The 23,289-nt window shown below is 42.8% G+C and overlaps 1 protein-coding gene across 1 annotated transcript in view; it reads right to left on the bottom strand.

Moving 5' to 3' along the window:
- frmpd4 (FERM and PDZ domain containing 4) overlaps positions 1–17,406 on the bottom strand; it is a 38,316-nt gene extending 20,910 nt beyond the window's left edge. Inside the window, exons 1-2 of the mRNA XM_018741756.2 lie at positions 17,045–17,406; positions 1,369–1,485 (exon numbers count right to left, since the gene is read on the bottom strand). Of these exons, the coding sequence (XP_018597272.2) occupies positions 1,369–1,485; positions 17,045–17,085 (158 nt within the window). The 5' untranslated portion in view covers positions 17,086–17,406. The remainder of the gene's footprint in view (positions 1–1,368; positions 1,486–17,044) is intronic.
- Positions 17,407–23,289: the final 5,883 nt, after the last annotated feature.

Genomic DNA, 23,289 nt, shown 5'->3' with positions numbered 1-23,289 from the left:
ATAGTAAAAATGTATATTTACATTTGTTAATTATCTGACACTTTACATGAACCCATTTTACATACACGTACCTTGGATATTAAGTGAATAAGATATAATGAATTAACTTCATATTAATTTGACCAACATTATTCTTATTTTTCTGGTATTAAGAACTTTTTCTCATTGTGTCATTGTGTTCCTGAGCCTATCCCAGAAACATAGGGCAAAAGGCAGAGGAGAGGACATCCTGAGCACGATTATGGTCCATCAAAGGATGATCACACACCCTCATTGACTGGTAATTTCAAGTCACCAATTCACCTGAAATACATGTCTTTGTGGGAGGAAACAGGAGCACCTAGAGGAAACCCACACAAACACAGGGAGAGCTTGCAAAACCTCCACATAAAATGAGCTGGAATCGAACCCAGGTTCAAACCTACAGCTAAGGAGAGTGAAGCTCCAGCACTCCCAAATGTGCCACTATATTGCCCCTATGGAGCTGATGGTGATTATTATTATTATTATTATTATTATTATTATTATTATTATTATTGAACATGCTGTTGCTACACAAAAAACTTTCCAGTGCTGCTCTGTCACTCTCAGAAATTGATCCTCAAACTTAAAAAGCCACGTAGGATCCCCTTAAGCAACAGCAAAGCTAAAACAGCTCATAAACGTGGCACGGCATTCTTTGATATTCAACGGAAGCACACAACGCGGGCTAAGATGTAATTAGGGAACCTATGAAAACAAAATATTAGGCACAAATGAAAAGACAGGAGGTGCTAAATCCTAGAGCACCACATGATTTATGTTAGCTCGGCCACACTTGGAGCTGCCGAACACAAAAATAATTACAAAAGAAATATAGTCTTGTAACTTCGGAGTCAAAGGTAAAACTGCAGAAACCAAAGACTCCCTTGTTGAACACGCACAAAGATTGGGCCTCCGACAAAACCGCTACATCCCGGAGAAGAGCTTTCCCTTTTCCCCACAATCCCATCACGCCTGACGGCCGGTAACACCATCATCCCGGCACCTCCATCCCCTCGGAAAACTACCCCCGGTTTGAGCGTGATCAAAGCAGCTCATGTGTTGATGCTTCACAAAGAGAGAGACAAAGGGAAAATAAATACTGCTGGAGCTCCTTTACATCTGTCTGTGCCTCCTGGACGGGAACGAGGTGTTTGCGGGTTTAAGGTGGGTACGCAGCTCGGCTCAGAGGCTCAACACAAAGGGAATCAGTATTCTGACTGCACAGGCGCCTTATGCAGAAGCTGCAGCCACAACGTGTCTGGAATATCGGTGCACCCACGGTAATGCTGGCACGCCGAACCCGGGTAATTATACTGCCCCCCCCACTGCACCCCGTGCACTCACTTGACAAAGCAATCTCTCCCCTCTCTACTGGAAGCCATGTCCCATCCATAGGAGGGTGCCGAGGAGGCACTCCAGGTCCCGGAAGGGGGTGGCCAGCCCGTAGATTTGGTTCTGTGGCTGGATTGGGAGAGAGGAGACATGTAAGGCTGATGCAAGCAGCTGGGGCAACCTTACAGAGAGAAATACTTGTCCAGAAGTGATGTAGGTGTCTTACGACAGCGAACCATGTTAGATTACATGTGAGAGTGAGAATGATTTTTTTACATATCGACAGACATATACCAGTTGTGCGGCACAACGTCGTTTTTGCTGAATTAACCATGTTGCTAAAGGTACTTATGTAAGCAGACTGTGGCTAGTAATATCTAAAGAATTTATGTGTTTCCACAGCAGAACCATGTTTTATAATGCAAGAGGCCTGGCCTCTGCATCCATGCCTAATGTCACAGAATCACAGAATCAGAGAATCATGCAAATTATTCTAACCGAGATGAGAAAAAAAAATATCGTTACAGTTGGGAAAGTAAGAAATGCCGATGAACATCTACAATGTGGAAGGCTAGCAATTCCTTGAATTGTTTTTCAATACTGTGCTGAAAAATGTATTTATGAGATATAATCAACACAATTATTGTAAATGAAAATCAACAAATGAGGTTTTGAGTTAAACTTTAGGTGAGCGAATGGATGGGTGTCAGAGGGTCATTTCAATGTTTTCTTTCGTTCTGACGCGTTGTGGTGCTCACCAAGTCTCCTTGAACCTGGACTGATGCTAAAATCATTAGGTCTGACCTTATCTATGTCCCGGGGATCCTGCACACATGCATCTTGTCCCTAAAAGTTGCCTTTGTTCAAGAATAATAACACTGTTCACATCGCTTACAAGGGTCTTGTTTACCAAAAACACATCACAGCCAACCATACATCAGCCTGTTACCTTTAAAGTAAAACTCACCCTTCTAAAGAATTTTCAGCACTCAATGGAAGCTATACAAAACATGTAATCCAGATGAGAGGATAATATTCCCATGACTCACTGCAGGGATTTCAGACCCATGAAATTGGTTTTATTCTCAGATGATATCGACATCCCTAGAATGCTATTCTGAGCATAGATTTAATTAAAACAATGATGTGAAACGTTAAAGGACAACCAGGAAAAACCTATTGGAACATGTAGTGAATGACTAGCCAGTTTGCCCAGGCTGAATTCATCACAATCCTTTATCACAGACACACACACACACACACACACACACACACACACACACACACACACAAGACTGAAGCCGCTTGTCCCAAGTGGGGTCGCGGCGAATCGGAGCCTAACCCGGCAACACAGTGCATAAGGCTGGAGGGGGAGGGGACACACCCAGGATGGGACACCAGTCCATTGCAAGGCACCGCAAGTGGGACTTGAACCCAACACCCACCGGAGAGCAGGACCCAACAAAAACCTGCTGCACCAATGCACCCACCCCTTTTGACAAGCCTTTATTTTGACAGTAAACACCACTACACTCTTCCACTGTTATACAGACACTCATTATACAGATTTTCACTCATCCAGACTTCAGGAATTTGTACTCAGTTGTACGAAATTTGTATTCAGCCCTGTATAAAGACTCATTTCATCTGGACTTTGCAGTTCATAAGTGCACTAAATCCAGGGTGTATAGCCCTGGAGCGATGAACTGAACTGAGCTCCCGTTTAAAGTAGTAACCACACACACACACACACACACACACACACACACACACACACACACACACACACACACACACAGATCTCATCTCAGAAAGCCTGTTTTATATTCTCCTTTGCACATCCAAATTGTTAGTGCCGAAGCAAATGGTGAGAGGAACAAAGTTGTGATGATGAATATAATCTACCATACCAAGTAACATTTTCTATTTCAAAATCTGTTTTTACTAATTTGTACACCATTTTTTCCTAATTTGTACATCATTTTCTACATGTTACATCCCAGTCCCCAGTCATTGATAACTCATGTCCATGGTTTTCCCTTTTTTCTGTTTTCCACTTTGACAAATTATTTCCTCTCGCATTATTTCTACCACACATTCTTTAAACAGCTGACAAGTGTGCTGCAAAAATAAGTCTTTACAGTTTCCATGTAAGTGTGAAACTTGTCATTGCACTCACACTCCGCTGCAGAATATGCATAACACAGCAGTCTCTTCAGCCTCAGAAAACTGCACGGAGAGCGGGACCTTCCGAATCCTGATAATTCATACGATAATATGAATTAGTTTGGTAAAGAGAATTTCCCTTAGAACGGGATAATATAACAACAATGTTTTTTTGTGGCTGTGTATGGTTTGGGTCAATTTGAGTGAACTTGTGTCGGTCTGGGAATATAATTTTGCCCATTGATGGTAATAATACAAATGGTCGTTGTGGGAAAATGTAGAAATTTAGTGCATCAAAAATAAACATCAGTGAAACACCAGGGAGATGTTTGACCAGCATCCTACACTTCCACCTTATAGCACTCATCTGTAAATATTAACCAAAAATACCAGTATTATGTGGAAGAGATGAACATTGAAACCGTAGACAATGATACAGAATACTCACAATTTGGAGGTGAAAACTGGTGAATACCGTGACCAAACTCTCATGAAATAACATCCACGACTAAGGGTCATATTTACCGATTGCTTCGGACTGCCAACGCTAGAGGTAAAGAAAGCGACGGCGCCCTCGGCTCCTCTTCCCGCCACTGCGCTGAAACCCAACGCTTCTCTGTGACACACCGAGGAGTTCCTGAGGTAACTCTACTATCGAATTACACCTCCTGCCTAGCAACAGCACTTAAAGTACAATCACTTTACAAGGCCTCATCTCTCCATCCCATTGTTAATACTGCGTCATTTGTCTGTAAACACATGTCGCTAGATGTTCCTTCAAGGGTCGAGTCGTTCCGCAAGCGGCATCTGCAGAGATCTCCCCTTCTCGAGGCTGGATGGCGAAGGCAATCTTTTTGTAATGGTGTCATTATGCCGTGCCACCTGAAAGGGCTGTTGAAGCAACTCCTGCTCAGGCTTTTGAAATTTACGATCAGAGCCATCATGGGCGCATAACCGTACGCACGTTCCCTGGTGCTTCGATCAACAAGAAAAAAAGACTCGAATCCAAGGTCGAAGAAACCCTAGCTCTCTATGGGGTCCAAGGTTCACAAAGGAATGTGATCCAAATGGGGTCAGTTTCGCAAATGTGACAAGTTGGCCTGCTCGTGAAACCTTGAAATTGTGGGTGATGAAAAAAGACGATCAGAATGCAAAGCGGACATGGAAGGAACACTATAAACAAATAAATGAACAGAAAATATAGTAAATGATGCAAAAAGGCAATAGAATTATATGTAATAGAATGTCCTTGTCCAACAGTTCATATCTCATCTCATTATGGCATTTTTACCAAATGCCTGCAGTTTAGAATCTCCTTTCCCAAAGTTTCTTCAACTGTACTTCAGATCAACGCATCTAGCAGCAGCAAACTGTCAGACAGATTCAGAACAAAGTCGTTTTCTTAATCTGTTAATCCTTATCATCGCGGAGAAAACAAAATCGACAGAGTTCGTGGAATGAGAAGATTTGCAAGGGGAATGTTTAAACATACAGCTGCGAGAAGATTTGGAGTCATTAACTAAGATGGAAAGGATGTCCATCAAACTCATGTGAACATCTCGAATCTCAGAGATCCGTCCTTGATTAGGAATCCGAAGATCACTTTTACTGATATGTAAATGATATAACTGCTTTGTCTGAGGTTTGTGCTGCATGAATTATTCAGGATGAATATCAGTCCTCGCATACTTTCTGTTCTTCTTTTCAGAATTTTCTTCCATAAATTACAAACTTAGTCCTTAGACCTCAGTAAAGAAACATCTGTGATTAAAAAAAAATAGCATTCACTTAACTAGTCACTTAATTTATCAAAATGCTATTAATTGTAACAATACTTTGGTTGTAATACTTTGTTTTGTTTTGTTTCGACTTTTTTTTTTTAAACATTTTCCTGCTCCCTTAAGATAAACAAAAAGTTACCATTTCAAGCACAGAATACAAATCACTCCTTATGAATTTGTGCAGACAAAAAAAGAAATGCATGAATAATAATCATAATTCAATACAGAATGATAATATTTTCAGCATTGTTATGAATGTGCAATATGAACCTCATTACGGTACTTGGAAGAATAAATAAAAGACTTTAGCATATTAAAATGAGCTAATCTGTTTTACATACGAGGGTAAAACTGAATAAACATATTTGGCAGAGTAACAGTGGCAGATACAACACACCAATATGTCCTTTTTCGCATGTGACAAAGGGCTTAGCAGTCAGCCAAATCAATAGTCCCACAGTAATATAACCAACTCTTTTAGAATAATTACGGAAAATGTCATAACTGTCTCAGGCTGCAGTTACAAAAAGCAGAGATCCACCATTGACTTTTTGAGTCTACTTCTGTCTGGCCTCTATTAGACAGAAGCGTCCGTACTTACGTTCTTGCGAAATCTCCCTCCCAGGCCCCATTGTGAATCGAAAAGCTGCTGTTCAAAATCCATTTCGTTCTTTTGTTGAGTCAATTGTTTATTGAAGTTTTTAATGTCTTTTTGTAAGGGCTCCTATAGCATGGAGCCTGTGCGAAATCGCCTTATCCCGGACTCTATCCGAGACCCGTCTGATCCCATCCTGAACACTGCGGACCATGAAACTAGACCTTGTTGACGGGTATCAATAAATGATGACGCACTGTTCTCTAGAGGGCTAAATAACGGCTCTCTGGGTAAGGTCTCGCATTAAATCGTTCCTTCACACACATCTCAAGGGTGTGAGCTTTTTATTGGAGCTACAGTTCTGTTTGTTCCTCTTCCACAATACAGGTATTGTCTGCTATTACAGCATTGCATTACATTATTCATTAGCTTGGCAGAGTCTTTTATCCCAAAATGACTTACATAGGTCACATTTTTGCTATTTTAATTACATGTACAGCTGAAATGTAACTAGAGATTTTCAGATTGAACATCTTTATATGAGGTGCAACAGAAGTTCTCAATCATCTATCAGGATCTGAAATGGAAATCTTTGGGTTGCATGGTATTTCCTTCACCACTACAGAAATGCCAGAGGCAGTCTGAAAAGAAGCATTCTGAGATTTTTTTGTCACCGATAAACATCTAAGAAAAGCATCCCTGACTTTCTTTCTCTTTTATGTGATTTCACCTTTTGTTGACATCTACAGCACGGTTATGCTCTATACTCTTTACTCTGAGCCATGTACTGGACTGTGGCTCCTCAGACACCAAAATCAGAAAGCAAGTTTTTGACACCGCAACTCCATGCAATTAGACTGTAACTAAAATGAAATTTGATCCTTGAAGGGCAAAGAGAATATTGCTGTAATTTGCACACCAGCAACAGAGGCAAACAAAAAGGAAGCAACAACAAACAATATTATTAAAATTTCAAAAGTTTTTCATCATATCCTGTTGCTATGGTGACAATGAAAGCCAGTGGTTGTGAAGTGTATTTCTGCTTGAAGTTGAAAAATCATGAATTTCCCTCTTTCCTCTTTACAGACTTCAAACACAGAAGATATATTAATGAAGCCTTAACCTCTCAAAAAATACTACAGACACACAGTTTTAACATGTCGTTCTAATGAGACCTGGAAATACAGAACTGTTGGAAACTCTTTACAATATAATTTATACACTATGGGTTTAGGGGTGTCACTGTGGCACAGCAGATAGCACTGGTGCCTTAGAGTGTGTGGGCCGGAGGTATGCCAGGGAACGGTGTAGTGATTCAAGCTGCTGGATTCAACTCTGAAGGTTGCAGGTTTGAGTCCCACCTACTGGAGTAGTATCTTTTAGTAAGGAACTTGACTCAGATTGCTTCAGTAAAATTCACCCAGGTGTATGAAAGGGTAAATAATTGTAAGTTGTTTTGGACGAAAGTGTCAGCTAAATGAAAAAATGTAAATTGTTTCAGTCTGTGTGAAATTGGCACATCCCCTTGTATTCTTTTGGGTTTCCTCCCACAGTCAGAAGATATGTTTCAGATGAACTCGGGTTGCTTCTAGCGTCTCTATGTGTGAATGAATGAGCGTGATCCTGACGATGCAATGACTACAGATTTAAAAACACGCCATGGCCTGCAGTAGACTCTTCATTGTTGTAATAGCTCTGTAGACAGTTATGTGGCCACAGATGTCTCAGAAATACCTACATATATCGGCTTGTATCATCAGATTCTCTTATTGCACGTCATCCCAGTAATGGTTCGTTCTACAGAAACATGATTGCACAATACATCTTGTAAAATCACAGCTGAGATGAGTCTTTCGGGGGCCTTTCTGAAGACCTACAATCAGAGCTTATTTAACGCTTCCGGGGTGATTTTACTTTGCCTGTCTGCTAATTTTAAATCTTTGGTCTCCCCAATGCTAGACGTGTTCTGCCGAAATAAGGCAATATGACAGCGAACAGCCCACTGCTGAGCCGTCCCCATCAAAACCAGCTGTTACCTCTCAGTTGATGGCAGCTGGAGCTGGAGCCTAACGTGCCCCAGCTTCTTTCGATCAATTATTGAAATTGTACAAAACACAGGGGCGGCACGTGCGCATGTGTCCGGGTGCAGAATAGAAACACTGAATTATTGACCAAACGGAAGCTGCGGAGATGTTACTGGGGACTGACAGCGTACAAACTCAACAATAGGAAATATTCTCCAGCCCACACCCCTCCCATTACACAAGACTTTTGTTCATATTCTTCTCCAGCTGTTTACTCAGAACAAGTAATGTTAAACCTTTTTTAGTGCTATGTCCTGAGAATATTACAAATTTGACCTTTCTAATATAACAATAGTATAATAGCTTACAATATGATATGATTAAACTTCATTGGCAGATTTCTCAGACATCTGTTTTGCGTCAGGGCAGCTCTCTCATTTCTCATATCTCGTAGCAGCTCCGATAAAAACGAATGCACAATTTTACTCTGAATATAGAAAATAAATGGAAACACAGAACTGAGAAAGTTATCAGCCAAAACAGTAGATACACACACTCCTACTGATACGGCGCATACAGTGACTCATTAAAAAAAGTGAGATATTGCATTGATTGACTTACATATGGCATAGGTAGATAATGTATTATCAAGGCAAAAAATGTGTTCATATTTTTTTATTTGCAAAAGCACACCTGTTGTGTTTGAATGGACAGATATTAAATAGGGAAAGTTGAGCTTTGATGGAGCACACAATGAATGATTGCCTTCTGCTTCCACTCTCCCCTTAATATTAGGAGCTGGGTTCTCATGGGGTGATAAATCAAAGCCACAGCACTCCACAGCCTGCAACGGGTCCGCCTTAATGAGGAGGGTCAACACGGATGAGAGTGCGCTCGTGCGCATATGTGTGTGTGCGTGCGCCCGCGTGTGAGTGAGCGTGCCCACAAGCCCAAAACTCTGGGAACAGCCCAGTGCACTCGATCAAGCAAAGGTCTTTGCCTGTCATTCTCAGCGCTGCCCTTTCGTGGTTCTCCTGTCTCCTGGAGCTTGCGTGAACGTCTCACTGATTTGGCTCCTACAGAGAAGGCGCTCTCTGTCTGTCTTTTGTCTGCATCTCGCGTATTTATGTGACGTCCGATGTGCCTGGCAGACAGGCCTGATCTGCCGCTTTGCCAAACGTGGAAATGATGGGATGTGACTTGATGCGTCTTTGAATTGTAAACACAAAGAGCAACAATGAGCATTTTGACGCAGGAGGGAGGGGTGGGAGGGGGTGCTTTGTTTCCCTTGAAACCCTTCCCACCCCCCGCCCCCTCTCACCTGCCGCTTTGGAAATTCAAACCTTTTGAAAGGATGATGTCTTTCAGATCTTTGTGGGAATCTAATCTGCAAGGCAAACAAACAGAACAACACACCTGCAGAGTACTTTAATAATTTTGTAAATCAGTTTCCAAAATTCACATGTTAATGCCGTTGGCCAGTCAGAGGTCACATGACTAGACATCGACCGCCAGGGACGGACGGTACTCAGCTGGGTGCACATGGCTGAAGCGTCCAAAACGCTACATGTCTTGCTTTGTTTAACACACTTAACTCCAGCGTAGCGCCCATGAGTGCTTTCACTCTTCTTTGTTGCCTCCCATAGGCCCAATGGAAGAGCTTTTACATGCATCGACAGCGCATCAACACTACGAAAAATAGATGGCATGCATCCCTTCTTATGCCTCATGGTTAAAACACCAGCTTTACCCAGGACTCCTCCCAGCATCTGCAGTATTACTTAGCAATTCGCTATTATTCCACCACAATGCACAGCAGAGTGGAAGATGCAGCCCTCCCATCAGCTTACCCATAACTCCATCCTGTGCTTCCGAGAGCGGATGTCCCTTCTGTGCAGTTATTTCATTTTCAGTCATGTATATTAAACGCTGGAAGGGAATTCTATAAATATCATCCATATGGTATTTATATGACTCATATTCCTTATTACAGGCCCTGGGGCCATTGCCAATTAATATGCTTATTTAGAAACTTTTATTCACAGTTAGGGTTAAGGTTATTAATGGGTGGAAAGACAGCACACGGTCTTGGTGTCTTTATGTGGAAAGCAGACCTGTTTATCCCTCCTCAAAGTTTTTTTTTTTTTTTTTTTTTTTTTACAGCTGTATGCATGGTGAGAGCACGTGCCTCTGAAACACACGGACACATAAGGGACACAATCATAGGAAAAAGTCCTTCCATTTCTGCAGAGGATCCAATAACCCTTTCATCTGCAACAGACCAACGTCTTAAGACCCAAGTCATCAAGCTCAAGCGCATCATGTGTGAAAATCCCACCCTTCCAACCTTGAAAGAGGAAAAACCTTCACTACGCAGGAGCAGAACCTTATAATCTTTAAATGAGAGGTAAGTTCTTAGTTCACTGAGATGCGCAGAAGAAGCATCATGTGCTGCAGATCATCGCAAGGCTGGGATTCTTTGCTGTCAGGCATCTGGCAGTTTTTTTTTTGGGATGCTTTCCTTTGTTGCTGGAGCTGAGTCGGTGCGGTGTGTTTAAAGCGCGTTACCCCCCTGCTCCTCCCTCCCCAGAGGAACACATTCATCGTCTGCTTTAGCGGACAAGACAGGCATTAAGCATACTCTACTGAGAGATCGCCCTTCAGGCTCTGCTCTCGTAGAGGAACGCTCTTGCATCTCAAAACACCAAAGTGCTCTCAGCCGTGATCTTCCCGAGGACAAAGAATCCGCTCCCCTCCCCAGTATAACTCGGCTTTGCCGTGACAATCGCGCGACCTGGAAGCCTTGCGCCTCCTGCAAGAGCAGAATGTGAAAAGAAAATATTTCTTATCTCCTTATACTCTAATGAACAATTAGGGTAATGATTTTATTCCTTCCAGTTCACTAACCGTGTAGAAGCGCTGAACTGGCAGAATGAATTTGACCTATAGACTCGCATGAAAAAAAACTGATTTAATTTCAAATAAGCCTTGGCCGGACAGTAGAGGGGAAAAAAGTGTGGGTTGTATTTTTAGACTGCAGAGTCTCAAAGATCTGCGTGCTTATCTCGGTAATCATTCATAATGGCTTACATGGCTCTCCTTTATCCTTTCTAAATTTTCAGACTTGAGAGCCTTTCATTTTACATTTATTGCTTTACCCTTTTCTCCAAAGCCACTTGCACTGAGTTACCTACAACTACCTGTTTAGGCAGCTGGGTAACTTTACCGGAGTCCTTTGGAGTTATCGCCTTGCTCAAGGGTACTGCAGCGGAGGATGAGGATCAAAGCAGCAGCCATTGGATCCAAAGGCAGCAGCTGTAAACACGACGCTACAGGCAGTCCTCTCTTTTTACGCTGAACTTGTGTCTAATCCACACGCTCTTTAATGGAGTCGTGTGCGGCCGAACAGCCGCGGAACGCTGCTTCCCACGTGCCATTCGCACTTCACCATGCAACTCTGGCACGAGTGCAAGTTGGAAGGGACCAGTGTGCTCCTCCTTTGGCCCGGTCAGCCGTCCATCACGCTTGTCCCAGCTCCCGGGGGCAGACATTAGCAGCGTCTGTCAGGAATCCAATTGTGCTGTACTGTTTTCTGGCATGCGGCGGCTCTCATTTTTCCACCATAGCTCAAGGTTGTCTGCAGAGCCCTTTAAATGCTGAGCTGCACTCTTGCTGTACTGTGGCTGTGCATTTCAAGCAGAAGCGTGTCTTCCAATCCATTCTTAAGGGAGTGTCATGTTATTCTGGCCTTTTTCTTCCAGCACTGAAACAATGCGCATGTTGACCTTTGTGAAACTAAATATTTAAGCCCCCAACCTGTATCCCTGCCTAGCGAGTCACAGATGGCTTCGGCATCTGTGGACCGCTAGGCCATCTGAAGACGGTTTGCTGATTTGTTGATTTGCTGCGGTCTGTCGATGGTTTACGGCGTGTTTTCCAAACAGTCGGAACTTAAAACCTGCACCGTCACATGAGATGCGAAAAAAACAACAGCGTCTGTAAATCTGGCAGTGTTTTTTAAAGGTGACTGATGCTGCTTTATAAGCAGCTAATGTAGAAGGTTAATCACGATCTGGTATTTGATTCTTTTTTCCAAGGTGACTTACAGTGTGAGGTTGTATGCTGAGCTACTTACAGTGATTTACCCATGTGTACAGTAGGGTATTCTTACTAGTAAAATTCAGGCTAAGTACTTCAATCAAGGGTATGAGAGCAGGAACAAGGATTCAAATGCTGCACCTTGAGATGGGAGCCCTAACAGCTTTATTAGCAGCTGGTTCAAAAAGTACATTGGATGTAATTTTCAGGAAAAAAAAACCATGTTTTAACACACACCGGTGTAAATATGCAATGCTTAATGTAGTATTATAGAAGTCAGTGCGCTCTTACCGAAATGCTGGGAAAAAAAATCAAAATCTAAACCCTAAAAAGCATCTCTGACTGTCATTTGTAATGATGTTACCCATGATAGACTGACATAAATTCAGAGTTAAAACCTTACTGTGATGGCAGGAGATTACATGTTCATGGACTGCATGTTCAGAAAAAGAAAAAGGCTTCAGTTATTAGGATGGCCTTGAAAGGATCCCCTTCCCCTGCATTATACATCACAACAGAATGCTTGCATCCAACCAGAGTTTCTGCAACTTTAAAGCAAGGCCGCTATTCATTAGTTCTACACGAGAGAAGGATTTCCTCCACCTCCCAGTGTAAAAGTGACAGAATTTGGAGAGAGCAGTCCTCTAAAAATTTGTCTTTCTTCGAAGTTTGGAAATATGATTTCCCAGAGAGCCTCAGCATGTGATTTGATGACAGGTTTAGCAACACTTATTTTGTGTAGGGAGCGAACAGACTGCTTTGTAAAAAATAATTTAGCTCTCGCTGGTTTCTCCAGAGCAGGTACAAAAGATGAAACGGCCGGTTGTGCGGGCGTCCCTTGGTTATAATACTTCCTCACACTTCTTAGGGAAAGCACTTCAGTGTCAAGGTGTCACGTGTTCAGCACACAAACACACACGCACATTGACTGAAACCGCTTGTCCCAAATGGGGTCACGGCAAACCCGAGCCTAACCCGGCAACACAGGGCGAAAGGCTGGAGGGGGAGGGGTCACACCCAGGATGGGATGCTAGTCCATCACGAGGCATTCCACTCAGGACCCGAACCCCAGACCCACCGGAGAGCAGGACCTGGCCAAACCCGCTGCGCCAATGCACCCCCCATCATGTCAGAGTCAAAATAGTAATAAAAAAAACTAATAACTTCAATCTGTTTCAATATCAAGAACAAAAAAAAAATTATCTCTGCTTTGGGGAAACAAAATAAAGTAATGGTCTTAATATTCAGTCACTGAAAAGCAAGAATTCCATTACCTAGACAGTTGAAATTTATTCATCCTCCAAATTTATTTAAACAGAACAAATACAATTTTAGGTGCAAAAATCACTATTTATGTGCAGTATATGTGTTTTAATTCTTATTTAAAGTTCAAGATGACACACAAAAAAAACCTTGTGTTTTCAGAGAATTATAACAGGTGGAAACTGTTTTCAAATGTTAAAGATTAAATTTAAAAAAATATTGATAGCTCCAGTCAAAAAACTGAGGAATTGTGTTTCTGCTGTTGTAAACAAACACAAGATGAATTCCTTAAGATTAAATGTGCTGTAGAAGCAAAATAAAAATTTATAGAGATTATATTGTTATACCAAAAAAGTGAGGATAGTAGCACAAAAGCTACAATTTTACTATAAATAAATATTTTTGTGTTGAAAACATGAAGCAACAGGTAAATATTACAGCTACCTGTAGCTGCTCGTCAAACCTAAAGTTCAAAGGCAGCACAAACCCAGACTCTTCTGCATTTGACTTTGTTAATATGTAAGAAGAATTTAAAAACATATTTCTGGCAATTTTATTCCTTATTCATAAATTTGGGTGAGACGGTGGAGCAGCTGGTAGCGCTGGTGCCCACAGTAGCAAGGTTGTGCGTTCAGACATGGCTTTGAATCCTGACAGTTTGTGCGGAGTTCGCATGTTTTTCCTCCAGGTGCTCTGGTTTCCCACCGCAGTCCCTCGACATGTATTTCAGGTGATCTGGTGGCTATGAAGTGCCCTTAGTCAGTGCATGTGTGAGTGTGTGTGCCTGATTCCCTCCCGTAAAGTGGTGTCCTCTCCAGGGTGTACCCCATCTTGTGTATTATGCTTCTGGAATAGTCTCTGGACCACTACAACACCGCAGTGGACAAGCAGCTGACGAAAATAGGGGAAGAATAAATATAAGTTTACTCACACAGTGCCAGGTCTACAGAACAGTATTTTCTCACTGGTGGAAACATCAGGATCTGAAGAGGCCTTTAAGTGGCTTATGGATTTATACAAGGGGGACCAGGAATTGAACAAACCTTCACTCAGTTCTTAGAGCAGAATCAAACTGGATCAAAGCAAACCCCCGACAGCACACATTCATAACCTTTACCCTGCTTAAAGTTTGAATTAAGCTTATATTTCATATACTGCTATGATTCTTCTTCTTCAGTCCAGAGACAAAAAGTTGACATTAGAGCAATTGAATGCATTGCATGAGAACACTTTGCAATTTGACACTCTGATCACAAATCAAGTCTGTTAGATTATTTTTTCTTAATCAAGAACATTGTGCAACTGAAAGGTTAGAAAGACAATGAGTGACTTGCTTTATTCAATACATATATTTGTTTGCATGTGTGCTGTATTTTTTTGCTGACAAGTGATGGTGCGCTCCCAATCTGTGTACTGGGGGTCTTTACGAGAGCCCGTTTCCTACGTCGCAGCTCTCATTAAAGGAGAACCTTCCAGGGACAGGAACGTCCCCATAGCTAGATGACTTAGACTGACAGGGGCCTTCGGAGAGCTGCTAAGTTCCCTTTCTTTCCCCCTGCTGGGGACTCGGGCCTTTTTTGCAGTGAGGTAATTGCACTTCTTGTCACAATGTGTGTAGCTGAAACTAAGACTGAAAACATTGCCTCTCAGTTTTGTGAGGTTGAAGAAGGTGTTTCACAGGTTAGGGGTTGGGGACTATAGCTATACCATTACACCCTCATACACTGTAGGCACATAACCTAGAATTAAGATATAACATCCATCCATCCATCCATCCATCCATCCAATAACCGCTTTTGTAATTCAGGGCCATGGTAATCCAGAACCTATCCTAGAAGCACAGACCATGAGGTAGGGTACACTCTGTACTGGACACCAATTGCAGGAATTTACATCAGTTCCCAACGATAGATTCCATGTGTTATGAAATCATATCCCTACAAGTCAAGGTCAAAACCTTTTAGTATTCTTAAAGTTTTAAGCAAATTACTTTAGCCATGTGCCACACATTTTTATTGATAACCCTGTGCACCTATCAATACATTTAATAGAATGTGTGAATATTATGGCGATCATAGGGTCACAGTTTCAACTGTGACCCTATGATCGCCATAATATTCACACACTCTACAGGCAGACACCATGTAACTGTATCAATATGCAAAGAACTATAAATTGTATTTCAAAGCATATTATGAATTCTACTTCTTAATACCTTGTTTGCAGCAAATCAAGAGCACTCACTTTGGAATGTAAGCTAAGGGATATCAGCTTTCCACTCATCGCTAATTCTCATTTAATAGCACTCACTAACTAATCTTGACTTAATTTTTCACTTTGTACTTTTACTCTATAGTGTTTCCTATGCCTGGCATCAAGAAAAAAGATTATTTTTTTCTCTCCTGAGTGATCATCAATGGTCTGGATTTGTGCCATTTCAAAATAAATTAATATAGTGTGAACCAAAAAAAAGTAACGTTAACATGACATTTTATATGTAATATTTATTTCCACTTCCAAAGTTGTATGTGGATGTCCACCATAATATTCAGGCAAACCTCATGTCCTCCCCAGTGTTTCTGTACAACTCCACTGATCACAATTGCTAATATTGCTTGATCCCCTTAATGCTTGAAAGGTCATTATGCCACTATCCAAAATTCTTGTGAAAATACCAAATATTAACAGATTCTAAAAAAAAAAAAAAAAAATCATACAGTAATGAATGTGTCTATAGCCCACTGTTTTCCTGGTCAATCTGCTGGACGCACTGCAGCCGGTGGAGAGACCCCCCATGTGCTCAGCACTTTATTGGTTACTTAAGGGTCTGATGGGAATGGATGCTCCACACGGCACATCATGCTCTCTGCTCTAAAAATAAAACCACAACAAATGCATCTAAATCTGCAGGGGGAATTGCTCTCAGCACAAAGGTGCAAAACACAAATGTACGCTAAGCGTCCGCTTATAAACTGCTGTACTCAGTTCACACTGCGTAAACTCGCAGGGCCGCCGTGCATAAAATCACAACCCGATTCCTCTCACCTTTTTTTCAGAAAGAGGCAGTGGACTGGCATGCAGCATTGCCAGGTTTTATTTTAAATACTACAATCTGTGGCATAATTTGCAAGTCATCATATGGATCTAAAACAACATGTGAACATAATGATTAACAGAGAAATTGCTTTTGCTTCCCGGGTTCACGCAGGGACCGAATCCAGTTTCTACTAATTTTTATCCCTTTTTTCTTTTGAAACAATTCCATAGAGCAAAGACAAGAACGATGCCAGACCATTGAACGTCTTAGGTGTGGTTTGTGTGTGTGCCGCTAACAGAGATCCATGCACCGAGCACTTAGTTAAGCTCAGTTCCAGGGTCCGCTCCAGCCTCTGTTCCTCCTGAATAAAATGTTAACCCCCCCCCCTCCACTTGCTTTTCTCTCTCCCTCACTCTCTCGCTCTTTCTCTGCCACTCACAATTTTTTTTTCCCCCTGCTACACACTAAACACACTGCGCTCTCTTCCACAAGAACTACTGTGATCACCAAATCAAAACAGAAACAGTCTCGGGGCCCATAAAAAATCATAATCCCTCTGGCTGCAGTTTGACTGGCTCATTCTCAATTTACCGTATACACCCCCCCCCCCAACCCCTAATTTCTGTCGTGTCCCTGTCGGATAGACTGCTCACCAAAAAAGCAGCATGCAGGAGTGAAGCCGATGTAGGAACCCCTCTCATCCCCTCCTCCCAGCGCCACTCACCCAGACAACTTTCCCATCTTCACGAAGCTGAACACGTCCATGTGTGCGGCAGACGGCAGGCTTCACTTCAGCGCCATGGTCGCGGGTTGCTTTCACCGCAGGAAGAGATCAATAATTTAGGAGCGGAGGACGCACCGGGCGGTGGGGGAGAGTCTGAGCCCCCGTCAGGGCGACCGCATGGTGGCTCTGCCCTGTTTCCCCGGGACCTGGGTCCGGGAGGGTCTTGGAGGGTCAGGGAGTGCGGAGTCCCCGGCTACATCCTCCGTGAACCTGCCAGCCTCCTATGGCCACCCACGTTAAGCCACCTTCATCTAATTTCCATGAAAGGAATGATGAGCAGGGGGCTGGGCTGCAACAGCGGCTTTGCAGAGAGAGGGAGAGAGCAGCGGAGAGAGAGGGAGGGAGGGAGCGAGCAAGCAATGAGGAGGGGGGGCAAATCACTGTTGATATATGCTCCCAGCTCATGATTCCTCTCCTTCCATTGCAAAGGACGGGCTCATCCGTTCTCCCCCAGCATTCATCTTCTAATAGGGGAACGAGAGAAAGTGGGGGCCACGGGGCGGTGGGGGTTGGAGGGTGTTTGTTTGCTGACTAAGATGGGGGGTGGTGCTCAAAACACAAAGCCCATGCATCGCACAGAAGCGTGTGCGACCCTGAGCTTGCGGTGTGCCTGCGCCAGGAATCAATATCATTTTTCAACATTTACCACAAATGCCAAGACCCTTTAGGAGTTGAGTGCGTCTATTCAAATTACCCGGGCAAGTTCTGGCAGCAGAGCATCCACGTCTCTTGTTTAAACCTCATGCTGGATGTGGGTTTAAAGTGCACTTTGAGGTCTGGAAACACCCTCTCTCACTTTCATTCAACACCTGTCCAAATCAGGGTCATAGTGGTCTGGAGCCTATCCCAGAAGGACTAGGCGCTGGACTAGGCAGGATACACCTCAAACAAAACGCCAGTGCATCACTGGATCTCAAAACGGAAGACTGGAAACGCCTGAAAGAATATGAAGAGCCTGTTGCCTTCATTTGCATAAACCAATTTCCCGTTTCTGCCAGGTAGAGGTACCGCTGGAAGGATGCGGTTTGCGCTTTTTCTTTGTGCCCTTGAATCAGAAACATAATCTGGAATGCGTCCCATCAAACACCCAGTCCTACAAAATGAGGAAAAATGTAAAAATATGCGAGCCGTTTAATTTTGCCCTGGATCGAAGCACAGGACGCGTGTGAATGAACTGGAAAATAGCAACGCGGGAGCCGCCGCGTACAGCGAGCCGGAACACCGGGGCCAAACTGGCGAGTCGGACTTGTGTCCGGTCATTGCGTGGCAGCGTGGTCTCTGCTTCGCCCTTCCTTTACGCAGATCTCACAGAGGCGTGCGTAAGCTGCGTGACTGCAAATAAGGACGGGCGATGATTCGGTGTCCCCGGCGGTGCCGAGACTCGCCGGCGACGCTCTCTCCCTGCTGCGGCACCGGCAGATACTCATCGACATGCTCAGACGCAGGGCCCTGCGCACGTGGAGAGATGCCCGCTTGCTTCTCAGATGGCTTCCATCTAAAAGTCACGCTAGCGTGCACAAAGCCCAGACATCCTCGCTCATCCGGTGTCAGGGCTCGGCAGTTCGGGGCCTCGAGAGTCGCAATCGCGGCTTTCGCAGTCGGTTTTAATTAGCGCCTCATTTACACCTGAACGAGCAGGTGAGGTGACTTTCTGTCAAAGTAATTACTTTCGAAAGGCAATTAAGAGCTGGGGGACCCGTAGAGTAAAAAGCAGCACGTCGCACAGCTGGCGAGGAGTGCCGCTGCAGATTCTCGGCCCCGAGCTGTGCTTCCAACCTGGAATTTGGGATTTTTGTCGGGACAAGGGAGACAATCCAAGGCAGATCGTTTAAGTTCTCCACCGTGCTCATTGCTGCTTTAATTACAGCAAACCATTTTTGTTCATCTCATGCCTTTCACCAACTTGGTTTGTGTATTAAGCTCTCCCTATGATAATTTACCTATTGACACATCTGGGTAATTTTAGACTGGTGAAATTCAGGGTAAGAACCTTGATCTAGGGTACTAAGGGGGAGGGGGGAGTTGAACGCAGGTTCTTCAGTTGCAACTGCAAGACAATAGCTCTACACACAGTGTTACCAGCTGCCCTCCATCATCTTCATTTTTCCTCCCATGAAGGCACACAGACTGATTCAAAGCTTTCTAATAATTTATTTTAAAAAAAAAACAGGAAAATGACTTAACACAATAAATAATGTATTGTAAGAGACATCTTTCACATGCCTCTAAGATTGTCATATTTCCAAGGAACCCATCAGATGTTGTGTTTTTTTTGGTTTTTTTTTTTATTATTATTACAGGATATTGGTGGGGGGTGCGGTGGCGCAGCGGGTTTGGCCGGGACTGCTCTCCGGTGGGTCTGGGGTTCGAGTCCCGCTAGAGGTACATTGTGATGGACTGGCGTCCTGTCCTGGGTGTGTCCCCTCCCCCCCAGCCTCACGCCCTGTGTTGCCGGGTTAGGCTCCAGTTTGCTGCGACCCCACTTGGGACAAGTGGTTTCAGCAAATGTGTGTGTCCAAGCTATTGTGTTTTCTTAAATGTTTTGCTGGCCCAAAAAAAAAAAAAAAAACATGAAAGTTTAATAATAGTAATAACAGAATCTTGCCCCTGACATTTTTTCCTCACTTAGGTGTTAAACATTTGTGTAACTTTTACTGTTTAAATTCCTTGTATCGATGATGCAACAGGAGACAGGAACCTTGATGTTTAGATCACAAGGCAACAGCTCTAACCACTATGTCAACTAAAATTTGTTTAATTATAGGCCATTTTTTTCAATTAACCTTTTCAGAGCATGAAAGAGTTTTTATGACTATACATGAGTATTATTTAGCATTATATTAAGTATTAGTTTGAAGTTAATCTATAAGAAAGCTCTTCATTTAAAAGTTAACCAATATTCCTTTAGATATGTGAGGGAATTCTAAAATCCAGCAGAACTGTTGTATGCTGATGGGTTTTGTAATCTTTGAACAAATACAGCTTGCAGCCTCACACTGATTACTGTAGTATAATACTGTGCCAGCATTCTGTTTCCTGGCTGAACAATAAGATCATAGATTTAAACACACCATCTACAATAATCCAAAGGGCAATTTCTCTCTTCTCCTTGGAGGGTATAATCCCCTAGACAATGCATTTTTCAATGGGGGAAAAAAACAACTATTTCTGGGGTACAACTGGTCTTTGCTTTCTCCAAAGTACATACAATCCCACCTCAACAGAAGGTGACATCTCAACTTGCACCACTTCTGTGTATAATAAAGTAAATGTGTACAGTTTCCATAAGTTAAAAAAAAAATTGACAGAGAATCTGAACACAAATGTTCCAAGTGTAGTTAAGGCAACTCCGCAAAGGACGGTCTCAAGCCTGAGTGAGAAAGGAGGAGGGTTGGGTGTGGAGCTAGTTACTCCACACCATAAAAACCTTGCCAGCTACAAAAAATGCCAACGAGGAAACTTCAGCTTGAGGACCCTTGTTTGCGAGCCATTCCCCAGGAGGGGTGGAAGGCGTAAGTAAGTATTTAAGGCAAGATTATGTGAATTGCATGGTATGATAGCGCCAGTTCTTTGGCAACCCATCCACCGGATGCCATTCAGATGCAGAGAACTTTATTAAATGCTTCAGGGAGATCAAAGGGGGCAATGACATCAGCCCCCCCCTCCCATCTTCTTGAAGAGAAGGTTGCTGTTGATAATGCCGGTGAGGTTGTCAGAAAACTCAACTACCTCATCAATAATGTAATTCCACATGGCACCGTTAAATAACAGAGGAGTATGGGCCAATCCTTTTAACAAAATGATTTATAACTCTTCCTCCAGACACACAGAGTAACAGTTCTGTATTAGAGTGCCAGTGCTGGTTAGCGCGTTAGGAATGAATCAAAGTGCCTTTGCTCTGACAGTGCGAACGATGAAAAATGATGACATTTCACATGCCCTGTGATGAGAGAAGAGGATCGTTCGTGCCGGGGACGTGCCAGTTATAGGTCAGAAACTGAATGGGCAAATCAGCTGCTTGGCTGGTGAACGTGAACGATTCTGTGAATACAGGACTCCACAGTAAAGCCACGTTGTCTGAGTTATGACTGACAGAGAAGCTCTAGAGCGGAGTTGGGCTTAAATCCGATAGCATGGAAACAAAAGAAATACAGGAAAATCGACACATTTGATCTGTAAAGACTGAGAACAGGAGAAGTGTGAAGACCAATAGATGGAGAAGAATTCAAAGGACTGAACAACTGGCAAAGTTAAAGAAACTATAACAGGACAAGAGTTCCTGAAGTTGTTTGGCCAAGTACAGCATGTCTTCATGTCCAGTCCATGTTTCTGTCCCTTGCTGCCTAAATCTAGGCAAGAACCTTTGGGAAACATGAACCATCTTTGGCTTCTACAGGAGTGGAAAGGTGTACATTCTGTAATTAGTTTGGAACTCTAAAAGATATCTTATTTTGACAATGTCTACTCAACGGCACCTGTTTTGTCTGAAGATGCTCTACAAGACGTCTGAAGGATTATCACCCTGAGTTCTACAGAACCCCCTTGTTTCTACAATTTAACAAGAGCATTGGGGTCCTCCACCTCTGGCCACCTGCTCATTTCCCTCACAATGGGTCCAAAATCTCCCAACCCGAACAAATCGCCTTCTGTCCCTTGGAACTGCTGAATCCCATCCAACCTTCAAGAAGGGTCAAAAATGTATCTCTTTCAGACGCACTTCCCTCCCAAGCTGCTGCCAGCTTTATAAGATTGTCCTTCAATGTCTGATACATTTGTCGACGGATTTTCCTGTCCCTGTGTCGCTTGTATAGGCATGTAGCCGAATATGTGCGCTGGGACTGCAGTGATCTCAGATATACAAGTGCTTAAATAATCAAGTGTTGGTATCTAAAGCCTTTGTCTGCTGTGGGATGCACTTTTGTTTACTTTGTAATGCATAAACGTAAATGTAAATATATTGAAGTCTGAAATTCATTAGTATCTTAACATTAACGTTACAGCTCCAATCGGCAAATTTTTCACCAGCATTCCAGGGCTTTATACATTATGAAAACACTGCAATGCAATTTTTACTGAAAAGGCTTTGGAATGTTCAGGGTCAGTACATGTTGTCAATGCGGGGGTGTGTTCCCCAGTGACATGTCTTCAGAAGATCTGATTAAGGCATGTGGCGTGATCACAGAAGACAGACTGTCACAGAGTTCAGATTTGCTGGGAGAACAAGAACAAAGATTTTAATGACTGGCATCAGGACCGGGGCACAGCTCTTGGAAGATAGATGAGGGCACAGCGAAATCTCTGTCATGTGTTACATTCCAGGGCTGAGACCTAATTAAAGTAATCAATACTGACCATTTATTATGACACAATATTCTTCCACAGGATCTCCGGAAAAAGTTAGGCACATACCATTTCTATATATTTCTATTACTGTACATACCATCTGTACCATTTTTGTGCTTATCACACATGGAGAAAAGTGGTAGACAAAAATCGTCACATAATAATATTATTCTCCAGCTCTTATTCTGTTTCCCTCTGCTGGAATGTACTCGCTTTTTTTACTCTTACTTACCGATTATGTTGTCTGCATCATACTATTAATTTATGTCATTTGTATTCTTTTCATTCCTACATATAATACTGCATACAGACAGTTCTAGAATACAAAGCGCCTCCGTAACTTGGCAATTTTCCACAGAAACAGGTATACTAAATACTGAAGGGAACTAAATGGCCTAGACTAGCTCTTGTTTCAAGAACATACTGAAAGGTGTGTTTCAGGACGCGTTAAAAGATGGAACAGAGATGTGCTCGCAGGACACGCACTCAAGATACACGAGGGCATTCACGATAGAGTGGCCGTACTTCCTTTGCAAGTGTGCTCGTGCATCTGTGATGGATAAGATCTTGTGAACTTCTTCAGAACGGACCTAAAACATCTTTTAAGCTTTATTTCGCCTCCTCATTGAAACTCCAAAGAACCTTAAATTACTTTAATTCGAACACCCAGAAGTTCCATTGCAAGGGCTCACGTGCACTCATCTAACCACGGTGTGGATATTTCTAAAACATTTTTCCACATGAATTTTAAATAATCTAATTAAGAATCTTCAGTCTGATTTCAGAATGACAAGTACAGATAATAAAAATTTTTCACTTGCAATTTTCCTTATAAATTTTAC

Source organism: Scleropages formosus, chromosome 12, assembly GCF_900964775.1.
Source record: "Scleropages formosus chromosome 12, fSclFor1.1, whole genome shotgun sequence".
NCBI lineage: Eukaryota > Metazoa > Chordata > Actinopteri > Osteoglossiformes > Osteoglossidae > Scleropages > Scleropages formosus.
Note: the sequence above shows the minus strand (reverse complement) of the source record. Positions and strands in the feature narration are given on the sequence as shown.